The sequence below is a fragment of the Panthera leo genome, chromosome E3 (assembly GCF_018350215.1).
Source record: "Panthera leo isolate Ple1 chromosome E3, P.leo_Ple1_pat1.1, whole genome shotgun sequence".
Taxonomy (NCBI): Eukaryota; Metazoa; Chordata; class Mammalia; order Carnivora; family Felidae; genus Panthera; species Panthera leo.
This window is the reverse complement of record NC_056694.1, coordinates 28,343,604-28,364,812: the sequence shown is the minus strand read 5'-3', so window position 1 is coordinate 28,364,812 and position 21,209 is coordinate 28,343,604. Positions and strand designations below refer to the sequence as shown.

The 21,209-nt window shown below is 49.8% G+C and overlaps 1 protein-coding gene and 1 long non-coding RNA gene across 4 annotated transcripts in view; one reads left to right on the top strand and one right to left on the bottom strand.

Moving 5' to 3' along the window:
• Nucleotides 1–21,209, top strand: part of ABCC1 (ATP binding cassette subfamily C member 1) — a 139,887-nt gene that overhangs the window by 66,723 nt on the left and 51,955 nt on the right. For all 3 annotated transcript variants that reach the window (XM_042921379.1, XM_042921380.1, XM_042921378.1), the window contains 5 exons: nt 5,076–5,306; nt 5,929–6,106; nt 7,822–7,983; nt 11,662–11,754; nt 13,265–13,468. In XM_042921379.1, coding sequence (XP_042777313.1) covers nt 5,076–5,306; nt 5,929–6,106; nt 7,822–7,983; nt 11,662–11,754; nt 13,265–13,468 — 868 coding nt within the window. The remainder of the gene's footprint in view (nt 1–5,075; nt 5,307–5,928; nt 6,107–7,821; nt 7,984–11,661; nt 11,755–13,264; nt 13,469–21,209) is intronic.
• Nucleotides 15,953–19,510, bottom strand: LOC122209498. The gene is made up of 3 exons (XR_006197638.1): nt 18,587–19,510; nt 18,022–18,175; nt 15,953–16,035 (listed from the first exon to the last, which is right to left on the bottom strand). It is a non-coding gene; the product is annotated as an uncharacterized LOC122209498 (long non-coding RNA).

The following is a 21,209-nucleotide window of genomic DNA, read 5'->3' as shown; positions in this document are numbered from 1 at the left end:
AATAGAACTTGAAGCAGGCTGTAGGCTCTGAGCTATCAGCACAGAGCTCGATGGGGGTGGAGATCATGACCTGAGCCGAAGTAGGATGCTTAACGAGACTGAGCCACCCAGGCGCCCCTCTCCCTCAACACGAAAGAAAAACTGAAGTACAAGCAATTTGTAGTGAGACGGCATGTATTTCAGTGAGTAAATGCTCAGGTGCACGCTGGAAGAACAGAACGGAGAGTCACCTCTTGTCCCACTGTGGAGGATGCTCTGTGACAGCTGCTGTTCCCTCCACATCTCCAGAACCAGTGTCAGTCACCCTCACAGAAGACGTTTTACAGAGTGGTGGCCAACACTTGACAAAGTTCTGAACAAAATGCAGTGTTCCCTTAATGTCAACAATAGTTGCGTTCCTGAAAAAATTTGAGGTATATTTAAATTTGCAAACAAAACCCCATAAAACACTACACAATGTGGATTTATGTCTAAAAACAGAGTTAGATTCCGGGCTTAGGTCATTTCAGGCAAGCTCTTCAAGCTACACCCATTGCTGTTGGGATCTTTTTTTGGGGGGTGGCGGGGGACTGAAGTTCTGTCCGTCACAGAAGGTCTGCTGTCTGGCTCCATCATTGACTGAGAATGTGGAATTTGCAAAACAACCCTCTCTTTGAGAACCTCTGGTTTTGAGGAACCGAAAGCATTCAAGAAACAGAAAACTAGAAAAGGGTAGGAGAGTAGGGGAAAGATCTTGAGTCATTTGGATTCGTAAACAACACATTTAAAATCCTGCCTGGGCTACAAGTTTCGAGGGGCTGTGCAGGTGTTTCCCACGCCCATTGTGGTTTCCAGAACTACTGTTCTGTGTAATGTTCCCTCTGAGTGAGTATGTGCATCGGGTTTGTAAAATCCGTTCCCTGCAGTTGTAGGTAAAGTCTGCCCTTCTGTGTTCGATTGGGTATTTATTACAGGTCAAACACCATGTTCAGAGTACATCCAGAAAATGTGCAAATTTTAATCGAACTAAGACTTTTTTTTTCTTTTACTGTTTATTTTTGAGAGAGAGTGAGCGAGCACGAGCGGGGGGACGGGGAGACCCAGAAGCTGAAGCAGCCTCCAGGCTCTGAGCGGTCAGCACAGAGCCCGACATGGGGCTCGAACTCACGAACTGCCAGATCATGGCTTGATCTGAAGTCCGACGCTTAACTAACTGAGCTACCCAGGAGCCCTGAGCTGAGACTGTTTTAAGTTTGAGATGTGGCCTCTCCTGAAGCCTTGAAGATGAATGACAAAGTCATCTGTAACTCCTCATTGCTCTTTGGCTGATTCCAGCCCCGGTGAGGCTGCTTGCTCCCTGTCCCGTTCAGATTACCCTGAAGTTCTTGGTGTTCTGGGAAGGGCTGCCAAACCTCATTTCAAATCCTTAGCTCCAGGCCTTGCCCATCCTCTTCTCCCCATTCTCTCATCCTGTTTGTCTGTGCTTTGACATCACCTCCGGGAAGCCCCCCGTGATAGCACCCCTCACACAGTCTTGAGAAGTCATGATTGCTAATCCTTTTTTCACATGAGGCTCTGTGGGGCTGTCTCCAGTGGTTGGCCCAGAGCCATGTGTTTAGTTCATTAGTGGACAAGTGACTGATGGGCATCTCTACCTACATTGGAATCCGATCCACAGAGAAAGTCCCTTTTTCTTCTGAGCCTTCAGCCTCTCCACCCCTTTTGGTTCCCTTGCTCCTGGGCAGTTAGTTTTCTCCTGACTCAGACCTTTCCCTTCCAACTTTCCTTTCCCCTCCCAGCCTGAGCTCACAGATGCCCTACTTGCTTCCTCTCCCCTCCTGGAGTGCCCGCCTCCTCTGTGGGCCTCTTTTTTTGCTGGATAGTTTTCTTTCTTGGCTTGGCCTTAGCTGATCGTTCCCACTGTTCTTGACCTCTCCCACCCGGGCCTTAGCTTTCCTCCTTCTCTGCCTGCCCAAGACCTTCTCCCTGACCCTTTGGCACCTGTCTCTTGGCCTCCGGAAACAGCCCTGGGTCACCAGCAGCCCACACAGGCCCAGGGTCAGGTCCTGCTTAGGAAGTGGTGCAGAGAATGAATGGAGAGGGCCGAGCCACTCCCTTCCTGTCTGCCTGGCCCTCTTGTCTTACTTGCCAAGGACGCCTGCGTGTGCTAAAGAAAATTCTGAAACTCCTAGCTGGAATCCCAGCTTTGGGGGCGGTCAGTAAAGGGAGCAGGAAAGACCTTGTGTGGTGACATTGACAACGGGGTTGGTGGAGGGATATATCTCCCCTGCAAAGAAGTCCGTGTCCTGATCCCCAAACCCTTACACGGCAAAGGGACTTGGCCTGATAGGATCCCCAGGGTCCTTGTAAAAGGAGGCAGGATGTCAGGGAGAGAGAAAGAGAGGATGGTCTGTAGTTGGCTTTGAATTGGAGGAAGGGGCCACAAACCAGAGAAATCTAGGTGGCTTCTGGAAGCTGGAAAAGACCAGGCAACAGATTCTCCCCTAGAGTCTCTAGAAGGAAGGCCACCTTGTGGGCCCCCTTTAGATTTCTGACCCCCCCCACCCCTGAACCACGAGGCAATAAATTTGTACTGCGTTAAGCCACAAAGTTTGTGGTAATTGGTTACAGCAGTTTCACCAGAGTTTAGGTTTTATTCTGGGTGCAGTGGAAGCTGTCAGGGGATGATCTGTTATCAGGAAGTTCCCTCTGGCTGCTGTGCAGGGACTTGGTTGTCAGGGAACAAGAGTGGGAGGAAATGAGCGAGCAGGGAGGAGGCCCAGGGGGTGGTCGCTTGCATGGGCCAGAGGCCGTGCACATGGAAAGGGTGGATGGATGTCCGCACACATCCCAGGAGGGAGACGGACAGGACCCGCGCCTGGTCAACCCAGGAGCATGGAGGAGATTCCCGTGTTTCTGACCCTTTCCTGGGGGTTGGGGGGTGGGGAGCCAGCCAGGGCGGGTTGGAGGGCTGTGGTCTCCAGCAGAAAGCGGCAGGTGGTATAAATGGTCAGATGTGGCATAGATGTGACAAATGTGAGTCCTCTGCGGTTGAGCGCTGTTCAGTGTCCTCCCGCCATGGAAGGAGTTTGCAAATCACAAAAGTTGGGTTGGGTGAGGATGCGCCGTGTGTTTTGGGGTGGAGCCCACGTCGGGCCATTGGAATGTGTTGCCTTGACTGTAATTTGGGAGATGGGAGCTGGGGTGTGTGTCTCTCGCTGTGTAACGTATTCGCCCGTGCGTAGCAGCTGAAGATGAGAGCCAGCATTTACGATCTCACACGACTTCTCTGGGTTAAGGATCCAGCAGTGGGCTAGCAGGCTGGTTCCGGCCCAGCGTCTCTGGAGGTTGTGCTCGGCAGGTCAGCTGGGGCCACATCATCTGAAGGCTTGACTGGGGCTGTAGGCCCTGCTTTTAGTTTGCGTGTGGCTGGCAAGTCAGTGCTGGCTCTTTGCAGCGTCTCACCATGGGATCTTCCCCCATTTCCTCCTCCTGTGGTACTTGGCTTTGCCCAGAGTGAACGACACAAGAGAGGGCAAGACGGAAGCCACTGTGTTTGCCGTGACCTGATCTCGGAAGTGGCCCGCACTCCACTGTTTCTACTCTGTCCTCTTCCCAGTAGAAGGGGACTCCACCGGGGCGAATGTGAGGGTTCTAGTTTCTCACATGGTTGCAGACACTCGGCATTATATGACTTTCTGATGATCCACCGAGTGGACGTGAAGTAATATCTTTCCTGTGGTTTTGGTTTGTGTTACCCGGATGACTAATGAGATCAAGCAGCAATTCACGGTCATTTGCGTATCTTCTTTGTCTTTTTTGAAATTGGGTTTTTTTTTTTCCTTATTGTGTAGTGAGAGTTCTTTACATGCTCTGGTTACGAGTCCTTTATCAGATATTTCCTTTGCAAGTATTTTCTCTCATTCTGTGGGTCTTTTCACTTTCCTAATTGTGTCTTTTGAAGCACAACATGTTTTTGAATGTTTTATTTGAGAGGGAGAGAGAGAGAGAGTGCGTGCGCACGCGAGCGAGCATGCACGAGCACGGGAGGGGCAGAGGAAGAGGGAGAGAAAGAATTGTAAGCAGGCTCCGTGCCCATTGTGGAGCTCGATTTCACGACCCGGAGAGCATGACCCGAGCCAAAATCAAGAGTCAGACGCTCAACCAACCGAGCCACCCAGGCGCCCCCAACGTGTTTAATTTTGACCACGTCTAGTTTATCGTTTTTTTTCTTTTGCGTCTGCGTTTTGTGTCATTTTTCAGAATCCATTGCCAAATACAAGGTCATGAAGATTTTCACATGTTTCCTTCTAAGAATTTTTATAGTCGTAGCTTTGTGTTTAGGTCTTTTTGACCCATTTCGAGTTGATTTTTGTATGTGGAATGAACTAAGGGTCCACCTTCCTTCTTTTGCGTGGCTGTCTGGTTTCTCCGTACCACCTGTTGAAAAGATTATTCTTTTTCCGTTGAACAGTCTTGACACTGTGGATACCCTAAATCAGTCAGGTTTATTTCTGGTTCCACTGATAATGTGTGTGTCTGTGGTTCTGTGTGTGTGTGTGTGTGTGTGTGTGTGTGTGTGTGTGTATGCCTATCTTGATTAAGTTTTGAAATCGGGAAGTGTGCATTCTCCAATTTTGATTTCCTTTTTAAAGATTGTTTTGGCTGTCCTCGGTCCCTCAAGTTTTTATATGAATTTTAGAATCTGCTTGTCAGTCAACTTGGATTCTGATCAGAGATTGCATAGAATCTGTACATCACGGTGGGGCTGGCACTTTTCAGTGCCTTTCACATATATGAACACACTGAATTTTCCCAACAGCCCTGTGGGGTAGACTCGTCCCTGTGTCCCCATTTAGCAGATGAGGAAACTAAGGCCTAAAATGGTGAAGCCACTTGACCTCGAAGTCACAGAGCTGGCTGGCCAGGAGCCTGCGTCTATACTCCTAACCAGCATGTTCGGCCGCCTTTCCGCCGTGACTGGTTTTCTTTGGCTGGGCCCCCCCCGAGGGGGTGGGGTGCCCTGACCCTCCCCGCGGCTGGCCGGCCCAGTTTCAGGAAGACCCCAGAACCGCTCCACACTCCTTGTGTTCCAGGCAGCAGGCAAAGATCGCGTACTCCTCCAAGGATCCCGCCAAGCCGAAAGGGAGCTCCCAGGTGGACGTGAACGAGGAGGCCGAGGTTTTGATTGTCAAGTCCCCTCAGAAAGGCCGGGAGCCGTCTCTGTTCAAGGTGTTATACAAGACCTTCGGGCCCTACTTCCTCATGAGCTTCTTATTCAAGGCCCTCCATGACTTGATGATGTTTGCCGGCCCGGAGATCTTAAAGTAAGACCCCTTCCCTGCCTGCTGCATGAGTCTTTGTGTCCTTGACCTTTCACTTACGGTACCCTAACCTCTGCCTTGGGGTCACGTGGCCTGGCCCCGTGGGCTTGAAGCCAAGCCTCTGTGCCCTGACCCGCTTTGCCTCATGCTTTGCTCGAATACCATCCAAGCTAAGGCCACTTGGGTTGCAAGGAACAGAAACGTGCCAGGCTTCCCTGAAGCCGAAAGAGGCAAGAGAGCGGATTATCTGTGGAAACCAAGGACAACAGAATGAGCCAGATCGTGTCGCACTGCAGCCTGAAAATAGAAAGTCAGAGAGGAGCTCCCTTCTCTCCTCTCTCTGTTTGCCTGTCTCTTTGGGGCCACATGTCCCTTCTCTCCGCTTTGCTAACGCCGCCTCTCACAGTCTCTGGTCACCTCTGGGTGACTGTCCGGTGATGAGACTGGAGGCGCGGGGCGCCCGTCGGGAGCAGGTTCAGGCCACCCGCGCAGCCCTGTCACCGCCCCGGGTCTGTTTTCCCAAGCGTAACACTCAGGAATAGCGCCCGCCCCGCCCGGCCTGGACACGGTCCAGACGCTGAAGTCCCTGCCGCATGCGTCACGGCGTTCCTTCCTCGCCCCGCAGATTGCTCATCAACTTCGTGAACGATACGAAGGCCCCGGACTGGCAGGGCTACTTCTACACGGCGCTGCTGTTCGTCAGCGCCTGCCTCCAGACCCTTGTGCTGCACCAGTATTTCCACATCTGCTTCGTCAGTGGCATGAGGATCAAGACGGCCGTCATCGGGGCCGTCTACCGGAAGGTGGGTGAGGCCAGGCCTGGCGCACGGGCCCGGCCATGGCCCCAGACCCTGCAGGGGGGTGGGGGGGGGGGCTTGGCCGGGTCGCCCCCCTCTCCCGCCCCTCCCGGGACCACCGTGGGGATGCCGAGCCCGGCTTCTGGAGCGGCAGCGTGAGGGTGGCCCCTGTGACGTGGCGGGGACTGACCCATCAGGCGCGAGACCTTAGCAAAGCTGATTTCAGCCGTGGGTGTGGGGCATCTGCTTGGGGCCGTGTCGGCCACGGGCAGCTGGATTTCTTGTTATTTTTCAAATTTTTTAAGTTTACTTATTTTGAGAGAGACCAAAGCAACGTGGGCAGGGGAGGGGCAGAGAGAGAGAAGCTGGGAGCTGATGCGGAGCTTGAACTCACAAAACAGTGAGGTTGTGACCTGAGCCGAAACCCAGGGTCAGACGCTTAACCGACTGAGCCACCTAGGCGCCTGCGTAGCTGAATTTCTTAGGTGGCACCTGACGTGGGAAAATCCGGGTTCACATCCTGTCTCTGCTGTTGATACTCTGGGCTGCTTCTAACTCTCCATTTGCACTGAGCAGGACGTCCTTTCCCTCGATAGTGGAATACATAGGATTTGTACACATCCAGCTGGTTTTGTTTTTGTTTTTTAATTTATTGTGAGAGAGAGAGCGAGACAGTGCGCGCAAGTTGGGGAAGGACAGAGAAGAGAGAGAGAATTCCAAGCAGGCTGTGCAGTGTCAGCACAGAGCCCGATGCGGGGCTCAAACCCAGGAACTGTGAGATCATGAGCCGAGCTGATCTTGGATGCTTAACCGACAGAGCCACCCAGGCGCCCTTGTACATCTGGCTTTAAAGGAATTTCTTGGTTCCTTCATTTCTTAGCTTCTGGGGCAAAGACACTGCTTGAGCAGGGTTGACAAGAGACTGCCTAGGAGACAGTCAGGAACCGTGGACTGGTCATTGGTGCTCAGCCCTGTCTGTAAGTTAGACTCCCCTGGAGACCTTCCAAAACCCCTGGTCCCCAGGCTACACCATCGACAAACAAAATCAGGATCTCTGATTTTGGGTGGGACCTGGGCACCAATGTTTTTTAAACTCCCCAGGTAATAGTGTGAAACCATGTTTGCAAACCAGGATAATTTTATCCTTCCAGGAGATGTTTGGAAAATGTATGGAGACAATTTTGGTTCTCTTAACTGGGGGTGGGGCCATCTAGTGGGTAGAGGCCATCTAGGGGATGTGGTGAACACCCCACAGCGCACAGGTTGGTCCCACAGAGAAATACCCGCCTTCAAATGTCAGTAATGCCAAAGTTGAGAAGCCCTGACCTTGCTCCCTGAGTGTTCTCTGCAGATGAATGGCATCTGCATCATCTGGGAGCTTGTAAGAAATGCATAGCCCCAGGTTCCATCGCCGTCCTACCAAATCTGAAACCACACTGTAAGTAACTTCGCGGGTGATGTGTGTGCACCCTGAAGTGTGTGAGGCCCTGGTTGAGGCCATCTCTGGGGTCCTTTCCATGTTGAAGAAGTCAGGGCGAGGCAGTGAATGTCATTGGTAACAGCGGGAGCTTTGCGATGGGACAGACGAGGCAGCGAGGGAGGAGAAAAGAGAGTGGGCTTTCCACTCTTGAGCTGTCTTCTTCCTTCGCAGGGGCCTGGAGGGTGAGCCCCGGGCTGTCTCCTGCCGCCCTCACCTTCTTCCTCTCTCCTTTGTCCTGCAGGCCTTGGTGATCACCAATTCAGCCAGAAGGTCTTCCACGGTCGGGGAGATCGTCAACCTCATGTCCGTGGATGCCCAGAGGTTCATGGACCTGGCCACGTACATCAACATGATCTGGTCAGCCCCTCTGCAGGTCGTCCTTGCCCTCTACCTCCTGTGGCTGGTGTGTGTTTGACGTCATTCGCGTGGTGCAGAGGGAGGGACCGCCACATGTGGGCGGCGGGGGGGTGAGGGAGTGGGTGTTCGTAAACAGAACCTCTGTATTCCTTGCCGTCATTCACGTTTTACTTTCTGGCCTGTTAGACAATTGGTGGATATCTTATCCCTTCCCTTGGTCACTGGGTTTATGCCCTTTTTTTTTGGTGGCATGACAATTGTTTGCGTTTGTCTTTTTTTGACAGTGCATGTAATTAGTAACCTCACAGCATACACACCGTATGTCTCCTACTGTATCCTCCCAAACACTAACCAGATTCCCTTTATTCACTAGTCCTAAACTGTGTTGGTCAAGATTCTCTGAGTTGCAAGGAAGAGAAATGGATTTTAAAACAGTCTAGGCAAATAAAGGGAATTTTGTGGGTGCATGCAACTGCAGAGTGCAGAGTACAGAGTATGGCTTCAGGCATGGATGGATCCAGGAGTTCAAGCAGTGCCAGGAGGACTCAGTCTCACTCTTCTCATCATTTCTTGGCCCTATTTCCCTCTGAGTTGACTTTGTTCTCAATGGGATTTCCCTCAATGGCTTCTATCCCTTTAGGTTTATATCCTCTTTACTGAGAATGGTGTCCAAGAAAAGAGAATATTGCATTCCTCCTTGCCTCAGCCAGAGTTTCATGGAGGACTTAAGTTGATGAGATGCTCGTAGCCTAACCTCTGCCTTATTCTTTGTCACCTCTGAGCCTTTTCTTCTGCCGGGAATTCCTTTCCCTCTTTCTTTGCTAAGGATGCAGTGCTACCCATCGTTTAAGGCTGTGGCAACTGCCACATCCACTAATTCCTTTTTTTTTTTTTCTTTAAATTGTTTTAATGTTTATTTTATTTTTGAGAGACAGAAAGAGAGTGAGCAGGGGAGGGGCAGAGAGAGAGGGAGACACAGAATCTGAAGCAGGCTCCGAGCTGTCAGCACAGAGCCCGACATGGGGCTTGAACTCAAGAACCATGAGATGGTGACCTGAGTTGAAGTTATTAGCGCTTTACCGACTGAGCCACCCAGGCACCCCGCCACTAATTCCTTTTCGTTCTCAATGAGACTAATTTCTTCCTTTTTTTAAACCCACTAACTTTAGTATAGGAGTTCCTGTGATATTACATTCTAGAATAGTCTTTTGCTGCTCAGTGTACCAGCCCCTCCTCTCCTGATAAATGTGTCGGTTACTCACGGGCTCGGTGTCCTTCTTGTCTTATTTTTTATTTCCCACGACTGCAGTCCCACAGGGCCCTGGTGCCTAATAGGTACACAGTGACTTATCTGTTGATATGACTATAGTTTACATTTTTTGGTCTGTTTATGGAGCAGATGAGGGATTATAAATTGTTTCTGGTAATGAAACTTAGAAGTAAATACCAGAATCTAAATGTCTTTTTGGGCCTACATCTTGGGGTATCCACCTCCCCAGAAAGCACAGCCCTGGGTGAAATATTTCTGGAGCACATCTTTTAGAATTGGCCTTCAGGGCTCATTTATAAAGCATGAGGAAAATGGTTTTGTTTCAGATGAGGGTTGCTGAATGTGCTATTGACATTTGGGGTCCGATCATTTTTTCTTGTTGGGGGACTAGCCTGTGGACTGCAGGATCGTCGAGCAGAGTCCCTGGCCTCTTTGCACAAAATACCAGCAACACAAATCTCTCTCCGCACCCCCACCCCCACCCCCATGCCGCTTGGGACCCAGATGTCTCCAGACATGGCCTCATGTGTCCTGGGAAAAATTCTTCCCTGGTTGGGAGTTACTAGTTTAGATAGAAAATAGGATTTCTCGGGGCTCCTGAGTGGCTCAGTCGGTTGAGCATCTGACTTCGGCTCAGGTCCTGGTCTCACAGTTCGTGAGTTCGAGCCCCACGTCAGGCTCTGTGCTGACAGCTCGAAGCCTGGAGCCTGCTTCAAATCGTGTCTCCCTCTCTCTCTGTCCCTCCCCTGCTCCCTCTCTGTGTCTTTTTCTCTCAAAAACAAAAAGACATTAAAAAAGAAAGAAAGAAAATAGGATTTCTCTGTTTGACCATCACAAACACTGCATAGGATAGCAATGCTGGAGTGAGCTCAGGAGTCAGACTGCTTGGGTTCAAACCTTGCCTCTTCCATCGTCAGCTTTGTGACCTTGTTACTTGATGTCACTCCTTTGGAAATTGGTGATGGTAACGGTACCTCTCATCAGAGGGATGTTGGGACCAAGGAATGAATCAAAGCAGGTGATGTTCAGAGAACAGTGCATGGTATATAGATATGCCCAGTGTCTTTTCATTACTATTTGCTGTCAGAGTTCATTCTGAATGCTTTAGGTGGGGGGTAGAAATCACCTTCATTCTCAGAGGTGGATTAATCGTCCCTGGACGGAGATATGTCACAAACCGTCTGGAGCAACAGCAGCATTTTTGGGGAGAGTAGGACTGTTGTCCCTGAGGGTGATTACCTGGAAGCGACTAACGCTCCTGGTTTTCCAAATGCCGAATGGGGAAAAAAAAAAAATCACATCACCCTCTGGCTCCAATTGTGTGTAGCTGCTGAGTACATGTGCACTGGGCCAGTTTCTCAAGCTGTTTCTTTTTAGGTGTAGAAGGTACAAGATGTAGATCTGTGGCTTATCCTGACCTCTTAATCTGGCTGTCGATCCCTTATCTGCAATTGTGATAACAGAACAAGTCTGCCGCCTCTTATCTACAAATCCCCAAATCCAGAAGCTCTGAAAGTTTTCCTTAATTCATTTGGTGCCAAAACCTTACTTGAACTGATGTGAAGTACTTATGATCTTGATGATCTCTCTCAGTGTGAATACTCTGGCTTTGATGCTGGAAAAATCACTGTATTTGATTATGGAGGGCACTGCCAGGGCCCCAGTGGGCGCGTAGGGACACACGGGTGTCAGCGGTCCCCAAGACCCCGCCAGGCTGACGAGTAGCTAGGAAGACTCATGGCCCTGATTTGTACAGCAGGATGAGCAGAGGGTAAAGGCACAGGGGGCGGAGTCTGGGGGAAGCAGGTACAGACTTCCAAGAGTCCTGTCCCATCAGAGTTACACAGGATGCACTCAGTTCCCCAGCAGCAAGTTCTGACAACGTGTGAAATGTTACAAGCCAGGGAGGCTTGATAGAGACCGGACGCCCAGGGTTTTTATCGGGGGCTGGTCACATAGGCAGACTCTGCCTGGCACAAACTTGCAGAAGGCAAGGGTGGGGGGGGTTCCGTGTAAACCATATCGTTTGTACTAAGAGTTGAGGCCTGGTGAGCCCCTCTTACCAGTCCTGAGAATGGTGGCAACCCTCCCCAGATCCAAGCTCCCAGATCCCAGCCAGGGGCCAAATTTGTAAAGCAGGCCTTTAAGCAAGATAAAGCACCAGGCTGGCTGTGTTAACTCTCTTCTGCTTAACGTCTCAATACCTTCCTAAAGTTCTAATTTGCGAAGCTCCTCTGGACCCCAGGGTCTCAGATAAGGGGCCTGCATGCTCTTAAAGGGGTTGTGGGACCCCAAGAGATGCTCAGGAATGAATCTGAAAGTTCCTAACAGCCCGTCACGGGGTAAAAGTGACGCAGTTGTCCTGAATGCACTGGGCCAGGTCTGCGGAGTCCCTGTGGACGGGCTCAGCTGGAAAGCCCTGTGTTGAAGGCCTGTGTTCTCTTCTGTCCTTAGAATCTGGGCCCCTCCGTCCTGGCCGGAGTGGCTGTGATGATCTTCATGGTTCCCGTCAACGCCGTGATGGCCATGAAAACCAAGACCTACCAGGTAGGGTGTCTGCCTCCATAGGGCCCCACGCGGACGCCCTTGCTGGATGCCTTTCCATTTGGATTTTAGCCGAGTTCTTTCTGCCCAGGCCCAGGGGTTCTCAGCCTCACATCCCTGCTGGGATCCCCCGAGGAGTTCTCGCAAATGCTGATGCCTGGGCTCTTTTTCCGGGATTCTGATTCACCTAAAATGGATAAGGCCTGGGCATCACTTCTTGAAGCTTCCAGAGTGATGACAACGGACAGCCAAGGTTGAGAACTCCCAAAGTAGTTAGGCCTCACAGGCCAGTGACGAAAATCACATCCGTGGGCCTCCCGAGAATTCCTTATTTCCCACGGAATTTAGTCATTTATGTGTTTTATGTGCATTTTCAAGAGTGGAAGAAAAACTAACCTTGACTCCCCGCCGCCCATTACCTTATGCTAGCCCTTCCACTGTTTTCAGAAATGCTTCTTAACTTTTAAAACCTCCAAGTAACAACAGCGCATGCCTTTTCCTTATAAAAGATGTTCAGTGGATACACAGTGTGTAGATTAAAAGGGAATGCCCCCTTCCCTGCTCCCTCAGTCCCAGTGAACACACCAAAGCAAAGCCTTCTAGAACTTTACATGTATTTATAGAGAGATCTCATTATCTAGTTGGGTCTGGTGTGTTTTTTTTGTGTGTGTTTTGTGCTATTACCATCATATATGTTTATACACCGACCCATTTGGCCAGCACGGTTTTAGCATTTGTCACCGCGTCTCAGGGATCCTTCTGTGGCGTAGTGTGGAGCCTGACTTCATTCTCTTGAGCTGGTGCGAGATGGTCCGAAACAGAGAGGGGTCGAGGTGTTTGTCTCTCATCCCCTATTGATGGCTATTTATGATGTGCCTGTGGGATTTCAGTTGAGAGCGCTTGGCCACATCAATGACGCAGTAGGAGAGACGCGTCCCAGGACCTGGGTCCTGTTGGAAAGAGGCCTCAGCAGGTGCGGGTGGGAATAAGGTAAACAGTGAAGGGGCTCTGTCCCTACGGCCCTCCCTTGAAACCACTTCGGTCACTGGCTTCTGCTTCACGTGACAAAAAAAAAAAAGCGTCCTCATCTGTGACCCAGGAGTGACCACGGCACTTGTGATAGGTTCTCGAGAGCCTTCAATGACTAGGTGCATGTCAGATGCATCTGGAAAATGCCGGATGGTATTAGCAGCATTTAACAGTGGTATGGCCCAGTAAAGAAGCTAAAAAAATGGAGGGGAAAATAAGTCCAGCATCATTATCTGTCTTGTGTTTGGATCAGCAGAGTAGGACCCCTGCCTTTCTTCTTTCTTGGACACCTGCTTCGCAAATCTAAATCTAATTGGTGTCTCTACGTCCAGCGGAAGGGATCCAAAGCAGTTTTTTCTCTGGTGTAAAAGAGAGTAGCATACATAAGGATTGCAGGGTCGATTCCCCACCCTTCTAGGACGGCCTGGGGCCAGGGCCAGAAGTGAGCCCCTTGCTGTGGTGTTGATTGCTCCTGTCTCCAAAGGTGGCCCACATGAAGAGCAAAGACAATCGGATTAAGCTGATGAATGAGATTCTCAACGGGATCAAAGTGCTAAAGCTGTACGCGTGGGAACTGGCCTTCAAAGACAAGGTGCTGGCCATCAGGCAGGAGGAGCTGAAGGTGCTGAAGAAATCGGCCTACCTGGCAGCCGTGGGGACCTTCACCTGGGTCTGCACACCTTTCCTGGTGAGTGAGGCCAACCTGATCCCGGCCCCCCTCGCTTTATGTTTTGTTGTGTTTGCAAACCTACATATTTTTAAAAGGTCACGAGTTAGCAGGGCCCTCTCCTCCCACTCCCTTCACAAAGTGCTCCCTCCCCACAAATTTATGTTATTCAACAGCACTCAGTAACTTCCAGCCCAGGGACACCCCAAAGTAGCCAGTTCAGGAACTGCTTGCTGGGCTCACGAGATAAGAAATTTGTGCCAGAATGTCAGTCAGGCTCCCTGCTTCCTTCCCTGAGAGCGTCTTCCTAAGAAAGCAGACCAGCTGAACCCAGTGGTGTTCTTGGTGCCACAGTTGGGCTACATTACAGTGTCAGCTTCTGATCTCTTGCCAGCTGGTCACAAACCGTGGAGGTGGCAGAGCCAGACGCACTGCACAATGTCTTTGTTTACTGTCTGTCTCCACTAGAATGTCAGCTCCGGGAAGGCAGGGACTGTGTCTTCTCTGTTTATTGCTACACCCTCAGTGCATACAATCGTGCATAGTAGGTGCTCGACACATACTGGTCATTCACTGTAAAAACAACAACAGGTGAAACGATTCAGAAAGTCCGAAGATGAAAATATATTGTCTTCCCTTCCATCTGTCCCTTTCCTCCAAAGCGACAGTTTCATGTATCTTTTTAGAAAAGAAATATTTGTGGATGTAGTTGGTAAAAAAAAAAAAATATATTTTTAATATATTCAAATAGAGTCATACATACTTAGTGTTCTATACCTCTTTTGTACTTTGAGATATGACCATTTTGTGCATTCACATCTGCTTCATCTGTTTATTTATTTTGGAAGAGAGAGCGCACATGAACGGGGGAGGGACAGAGTGGGAGGGAGAGAGGGGGTGGGAATCCCAAGCAGGCTCTACAACGTCAGCACAGAGCCCGATGCAGGGCTTAAACTGATGTACTGTGCGATCATGACCTGAGCTGAAATCGAGAGTCGGACGCGTAACCGACGGAGCCACCCAGGCGCCCTGCTTCGTCTGTTTTAATGAAGCGTGGATGTTCAGTGCATGAATGTGCCAGAGTGGACTTAAGCGATCTCTTATTGCTGACTTTTTAGGATAGTCCCTGTTCTTTGCTATTATGATCCATGTTGCATTGAATGTTCCAATATGCAAGTCTTGAATCCTTTAATGGGTCTTTCCCTGGCTGGCCAACTTTGAAAGTTTAGAGACAAAGTTTCTGCCCCTAGACCACGAGACCATATAAAGATGGGCTGTGGAAACCCCTTAGGCACAGTGCACTGTTACGAATAGTTAAGAATAGGGGCGCCTGGGTGGCTCAGTCGGTTGAGCGTCTGACTTCGGCTCAGGTCATGATCTCACGGTTCATGAGTTCGAGTCCCACGTCGGGCTCTGTGCTGACAGCTCAGAGCCTGGAGCCTGTTTCCGATTCTGTGTCTCCCTCTCTCTCTGCCCCTCCCCCACTCACACTCTGTCTTTCTCTATCAAAAATAAACACTAAAAAAAAAAAAAAAAAAAAAAAAAAGAATGGAGCACCTGGGTGGCTTAGTGGGTTGAGTGTCTGACCTCAGCTCAGGTCATGATCTCCCCATTTCATGAGTTCGAGCCCCACATCCGGCTCTGTGCTGACAGTGCAGAGCCTGCTTGGGATTCTTTCTCCCTCTCTCTCTGCCTCTCCCCCACTCACACTGTCTCTGTCTCTCTCAAAATAAATAAACTTAAAAAATATATAGTTAAGAATCATGCCCCCGGGTTCGTTTTTTTTGTGTCTTTATATTTTTAATTATATCATGATTATCTTAATGCTGTCCTAATAATGACTGTTATTTCTCAGCCCTGTTGGCGAATATATATTCTTACGGGAGGTTTCTGTGAACTGTAGTCACACGTTTTCATAAATGGGAAGCTTTTCTATTACAGTATTATCAGCTTCATTCGAGTCACAGGTGGAATGTTTAAGGAAAGTCTTGCATTTTCAGGGTGTGTCAAAGTGTGTTCCTTCTGACGCTGGGTTTTTCATCAGGCTCGACTTCATGTCTCCCAGAGTCTGAACTCGCCCAGGAGGCAGTGGGGTGGAAAGCAGTGAGGATCCAACTCGAGCCCACATCAGAATCACCTGGGAGGCTTGTTGAAACAAGATCCAGTAGGTCTGGGTGGGGCGTGAGTATTTGCATTGCTGACGGGTTCCCTGGCGTTACCGATTGCCCTTGGTTGGGGTCCACACTTTGAGGAGTGGAGTAGATGCCCACTGTTGACAGTGTGGTCGAGGCCCAGTAGCATCAGCATCGCCAAGTCGCTTATTAGACATGGAGACTCAGGCCCTACTGCAGACCGGCCTAAAACAGGATCTGAATTTACTGAACACCTCCGCCCCGCACCCAGGCGGTGGGTACGCACGTTGAAGTTTGAGAAACGCTGGCAAAAAGCAGAAGTGAGCAAACCTTTTCTACAAAGGAGCAGTTCGTGAACGTTGTAGACATTCTGAGCCATCCAGCGTCTGCCCCAACTCTTGTCGTCTGCCAGCGTGGCCGTGCATAATACCTCCATAAACGGACGTGGCTGTGTTCCTGTAAAAATGTATTTATAGACCCTGAGATTTGAATTTCATGTCATCTTCCTGGGTCATAAAATACTATTATTTTGATATTTAAAAAAAAATGAATCGTGTAAAATGGTTTAAGCGTGTGGGCCAGACAAAAACAGGTGTGGAACCCTGGCTTGGAGTCTGGATGCCTGCTGAATTTTACTGCCAGCTCACGGTGTGCCCTGAGGCTGGTCAGTCTACCTCCCTGCCTCTGGGTTTTTGCAAAAGAAACACGAAGGGGTTAGGCCACAGGGCTTGTCACGTGTGGGCCCCTGCTTGCCCCCCGCTCCCATGCCCACCCTGGACATCCCCAGCCAGTCATGGGGTTCTCTCCCAGGTGGCCCGCCAGGTGATTGCTGTCAGCTGACTACAGTTGGCACACGAAGTGACATCTTTTAGCTGTTCTGGGACTCTGAGTTCTGTTCGATCCTTTCTGGCTCACGTGCGCCAGCCTTCTGGGCTAGAAGGTTCTGCCAGCTCATTCTTTCAGAACACTCGGTCTCCCTAACTTTCTCCAGGTCTCTGACAGCTTTCTTTGGTTTTTAGAAGTAAAAAGTATTCGAAGACTGGATGGTGGTTATAGAGGGTGTGCTTTTGATTATTTTTCCTTTAAACTGTTAAATAGTTTCTGTGTGTTTGTAACTATTAAATATTCTCCTTTGCACAGGTGATACTCATTTTTTTTTTAATTTTGTTTTTGCCTATTTTGAGAGAGAGAGAGAAAGAATGCAAGCAGAGGAGGGGCAGAGAGGGAGGGAGACAGAATCCCAAGCAGGTTCTGCGCTGTCAGCTCGAACCACGACATCATGACTGAGCCAAAATCAAGAGTTGGACGTGGGACCCCTGGGTGGCTCAGTCAGTTAAGCGTCCAACTCTTGGGTTCAGCTCAGGCCATGATCTCACAGTTTGTGAGATAGCGTCAGGCTCTGTGCAATGTGACCATCACAGGTGTCTCCAGACTTTGTCAGGTGTCCCTGCAGTTGAGAACTGCTGGTCTGCAAGGAAAGGCACAGCCTTTTTCCTCTTCAGCCCTAGTCACTCAGCTTCTTTTTTTTTTTTTTTTTTTTTTTTTTGAGTGCACAGAAAGCCTGTGCATAAATCAGCATAGCAGTGACTATACATAATAAATGTAATTAAACCTATGCATCTCTTTTATTTACTTTACTTTCTTACAAGTGATGGCAAATCATAAAGAAATCCAAGGCGTTTTGAATTGTACTTTTTGTTTTTTTTCTAATAGGTAAAGATCTGCAGCCAGGGGGAGTAAGTGACAGGGTTTTTTTAATCTGTGGGTTTGGTTAGACTTCGGCTGGGGAAGCCTTTTCCCATGACCCTTGGTTCTGGTCCTCTGGTCCTCAGGTCCTCTGACCCAGTGTATTCTTTCTAGCTTGTCCCTGTATGTGCTGACTTTTCACTTCACGTCTCCTGCCCTAGCCTCCGCCAGAAAGCCATGGCCCAGGAGATGCTTAAGAGGGGGACTGGCTTTTCTGGACCGTGAATTTGCCACTCACTACGGGGGAGTGGGGATGGGGAAAGGCAGGGGCAGCGGGCTTCCAGAGGCGGAGTCCATTAAGCTGCTGGGCATGAAACCGATGAGCCTGGGTGTCACTTGGGGACCGTGGCCCCGGCTCAGACACCTAAGCCTCTGACTACATTAGGATGAAATATGTAGCGTTTGGTTCTCTTGGAAGGTGTTGGCCTATTCTTTCCACTGGCGAATTCCTGTGCTTCAAGAATGATGAGGTGTTTACCCCCCAGTAGGGTTGATGGAAGACAGAGGCCTAGGGAGGTCAGACAGGAGCAGGGCTGACATTGTGGCGGGATTAATGGGCCTGTTTTTCTGAAATGCAGAGCCTGGCATCTATCACGTACGCTTAATGCACTTTGCTAAAATAGTAGCCCCAGGCAGCCGTCAATATTTAGCATTTTCTGTCTTAGAAGATTTATGAGCTTTTCGCCTTCTACTTACCCTGTATCTCCCTTTGTTAGGACGATTATCATTCCATATGGCAATTATTCTCTGCTGATCAGATCATCCATGGACCTTATCTTTTTTTTGTTTCCTCCTGCTTGTATCTCTGGGCACGTGGTACACATTCATTAAATGTAATGTGGAGGAAAACCTGAATGAGTAAAAGATTTGAATAAGCCATGTTAGGAACTATTTTTCAATTGGCAGAAACCTAACTCCAACTGACTAAAGTTAAAAAAAAAAAAGTGGGATTTTGAAGTCACAAAATTGAAAAGTATAGGAAAGTGCTGGTTTTGACCATGACTGGGGTTTCAGGAATGGCTGGATCTAGGTATTTCAAAGGGAATGACCCCCTCTCTGTCTCTCAGCTCTGCATTCTCCATGGGGTTTTCTTTCGGGCAGTTCATTTATGGCCAAAGTCACGTCCTGATACTCGGAGAAATTTTGTTTCCCAAAAGAAAATTGCAGTATTGTAACCAGAAGCAGGAATGGATGCTGGGCAGACAAAAAGAACACAGGTCCACACACGCAAGAGGAGTTGGGCTGGAGTAGATGGGCTCACCTGTGAGCTGCATTTCTCAATGTGGAAGCACTCTTAGCTCTTGGAGCGGCACCCTTGTTCTTCATTGCTTGCAGAAAACTCCTCACCTCCTTGACTTTCACCCATTACAAGGCTGTGGCACACTCCAGCCCCCAGCTCGCCTACAGCCCCAGTCTTTGCGCTGACCTCACTCGCCTCCGCACACGTCCAGATACCCCGCTGCTGGAGAGAACTCCGTTGACACCTGCTTCCCCCAGACTGTGAGTCTCAGGAACGCCCAGCCTGCCTCGCTCCTCGCCACACAGTGCCGGTACACAGCAGGTGCTCAATTAGTCGTTGAGGAAGAATATACTCCACTTCCTGGAGAAGCCAGGGCTGTGGAACTGATGGGCCACGTGCGGTTGCTCCCTGTCTTCGTGCGGATAGTAAATACACCATATAGCACGCTAATCCGTGGGGCTACGGAAAAGAAAAAGATGCGAGACAGAGCAGTAGGGAGGGCTTGTGGTTTTAAAAAGGGTGGTTGAGCACCTCACTGAGGAGGTGACGCTTGAGTAAAGGCCCGGTGGAAGTGAGGGCCCCCACCAAGGAGAGGGAAAAGCACATGCAAAGGCCCTGTGGCAGGACTGTGCCCACCCCATAGAGGGAATAGTCATGGAGGCCACGGAGGATAGGAGAGGAGGTCAGGCAAGTTACAGGGAAAGGATTTTACAAACCAGACAAGCCCTGGGGCCTGAGTCAAGACTTGGCTTCTCCACTAAGTAAAGCAGACTGACTTTAGGAGGTGGTTTTTTTGTTCTTAGTTTTTTTTTTTGTTTGTTTGTTTGTTTTGCTGAAATATAATTCACTGTGTTAAAGCATACAACCCAGTGGTGTTTAATATGTTCACGAGGTTGTGCAACCATCAGCACTGTCTAGTTCCAGAACATTTCTAACAGCCCAGAAGGGAACCCTGTAGTCACTGACAGTCCCTCCCTACTCTTCCAGCTCTAGCTAGCACACGTTAACCTACTTTTTTTTTTTTAATGTTTATTTATCTATTTTGAGAAAGAGAAAACAAGCAGAGAAGGGTCAGAGAGAGGGAGAGAAAGAATCCCAAGCAGGCTCCGTGCTGCCAGTGTGGAGCTGAACATGGGGCTCGAACCCCCGAACCGTGGGATCATGACCTGAGCCAAAATCTAGAGTTGGACGCCTGACCCACTGAGCCACCCAGGCGCCCCACTCATCTCCTTTCTGTCTCTGTAGTTTGCCTCTTGTGGACGTTTCCTATCCCTGGAATTACATAAGACACGGTCTTTGATGCTCGTTCTGGCTTCTCTTTGATGTAGCATCGTGTCTTCACGGGTCATCCATATTGTAGCACGTGTCAGCACTTCATTCCTTTTTATGGCTGAATACTGTTCCTTTGTGTGGATCTATCGGGCATTTTGAGTGAGAGTGTCTTCAGCTGAGAGCCTAGTGCGTCATGTAGCTTGTTGATGTCTCAGAGCCAGAACAGCAACCAGCTCCAGCTCTCCTTTGCAGTGCCTTGCCCTTGGGGCCCGGTGAATAGATTCTTCGGAAGAGTGGACCAAGGAGTTTGGACTGGGTCCTGTAACCAGAAATAAAAACAGCTGCCATATATTGCGTTTTACCGTGTCCCGGGCAGTGTGCTTTGCTTAAATGCCTGCTTTGTCGCGGCCAGCAGCCCTGTGCACGTGGAGCCAGATTCCCTTATTTTGTAGATAGGAAAGCAGAGGCTTGCTTGGAGTAGGGAGGTGACACAGGGTCACACAGCTGATTCCCGGCAAAGCTGTTGGTTTTCATTTTTAAGCTGTGTTACCCTCCAGTAGGTAGCAAAGAAATGGGGCAGCAGACACCCTGAAAGTGCCCTGGACCACTGCCGCACCAGGGACAGGGCTCAAACTCAGACATCCTGGCTCCCGGCAGCCTGCTCTGAGCTTAGGAAAGCAGAGGCCTGGGCAGTTTATTTCCCACAGGGAAAGCCTTTAATGGCTCTGTGATCCTGGGGCTGATGTGGGGGGCAGGGACTTGTGTCCGTCTGTCGGGGTCCAGGGTTATCCAGATTGCTTCTGATAGCGTGTCCTGGGTGATCTCGTGGGACACCTCTTATTGGCCTCGCCCGGCAACACCTGGCAATTCTGTGTCGCCAGCAATAAAGGGAGAGGCACAGAAATCCCCCTGGTGATCTCATGCCTCCCTCCCCAGCTGAGCAGCCCGGCCCTGGATTATTGAGGGCGTTCTCCCTTTCTCCTGGTCAGGGAGGTAATGTGCTGCTGTCTCAGACAACTGAATCCCCATCCTGGTCGGCCTGCAGCCTGGGTAGTAAAATCCCAGGAGGCACCCCAGGGCTTAATGCAAGTCTGACTTCTGGGAAAAGTGGTACCTTTGGCCGTTATTTTTGTTTTCCCTTTTGTTTTTTATTTTTTTATTTTTATATATTTATTTTTGAGAGAGAGGGAGAGAGACAAAGGGTGAGCAGGGGAGGGGCAGAGAGAGAGGGAGACACAGAATCCAAAGCAGGCTCCAGGCTCTGAGTCGTCAGCACAGAGCCCGACATGGGGCTCAAACCCATGAACCGTGAGATCATGACCTGAGCCAAAGTTGGACGCTTAACTGACTGAGCCACCCAGGTGCCCCTCTT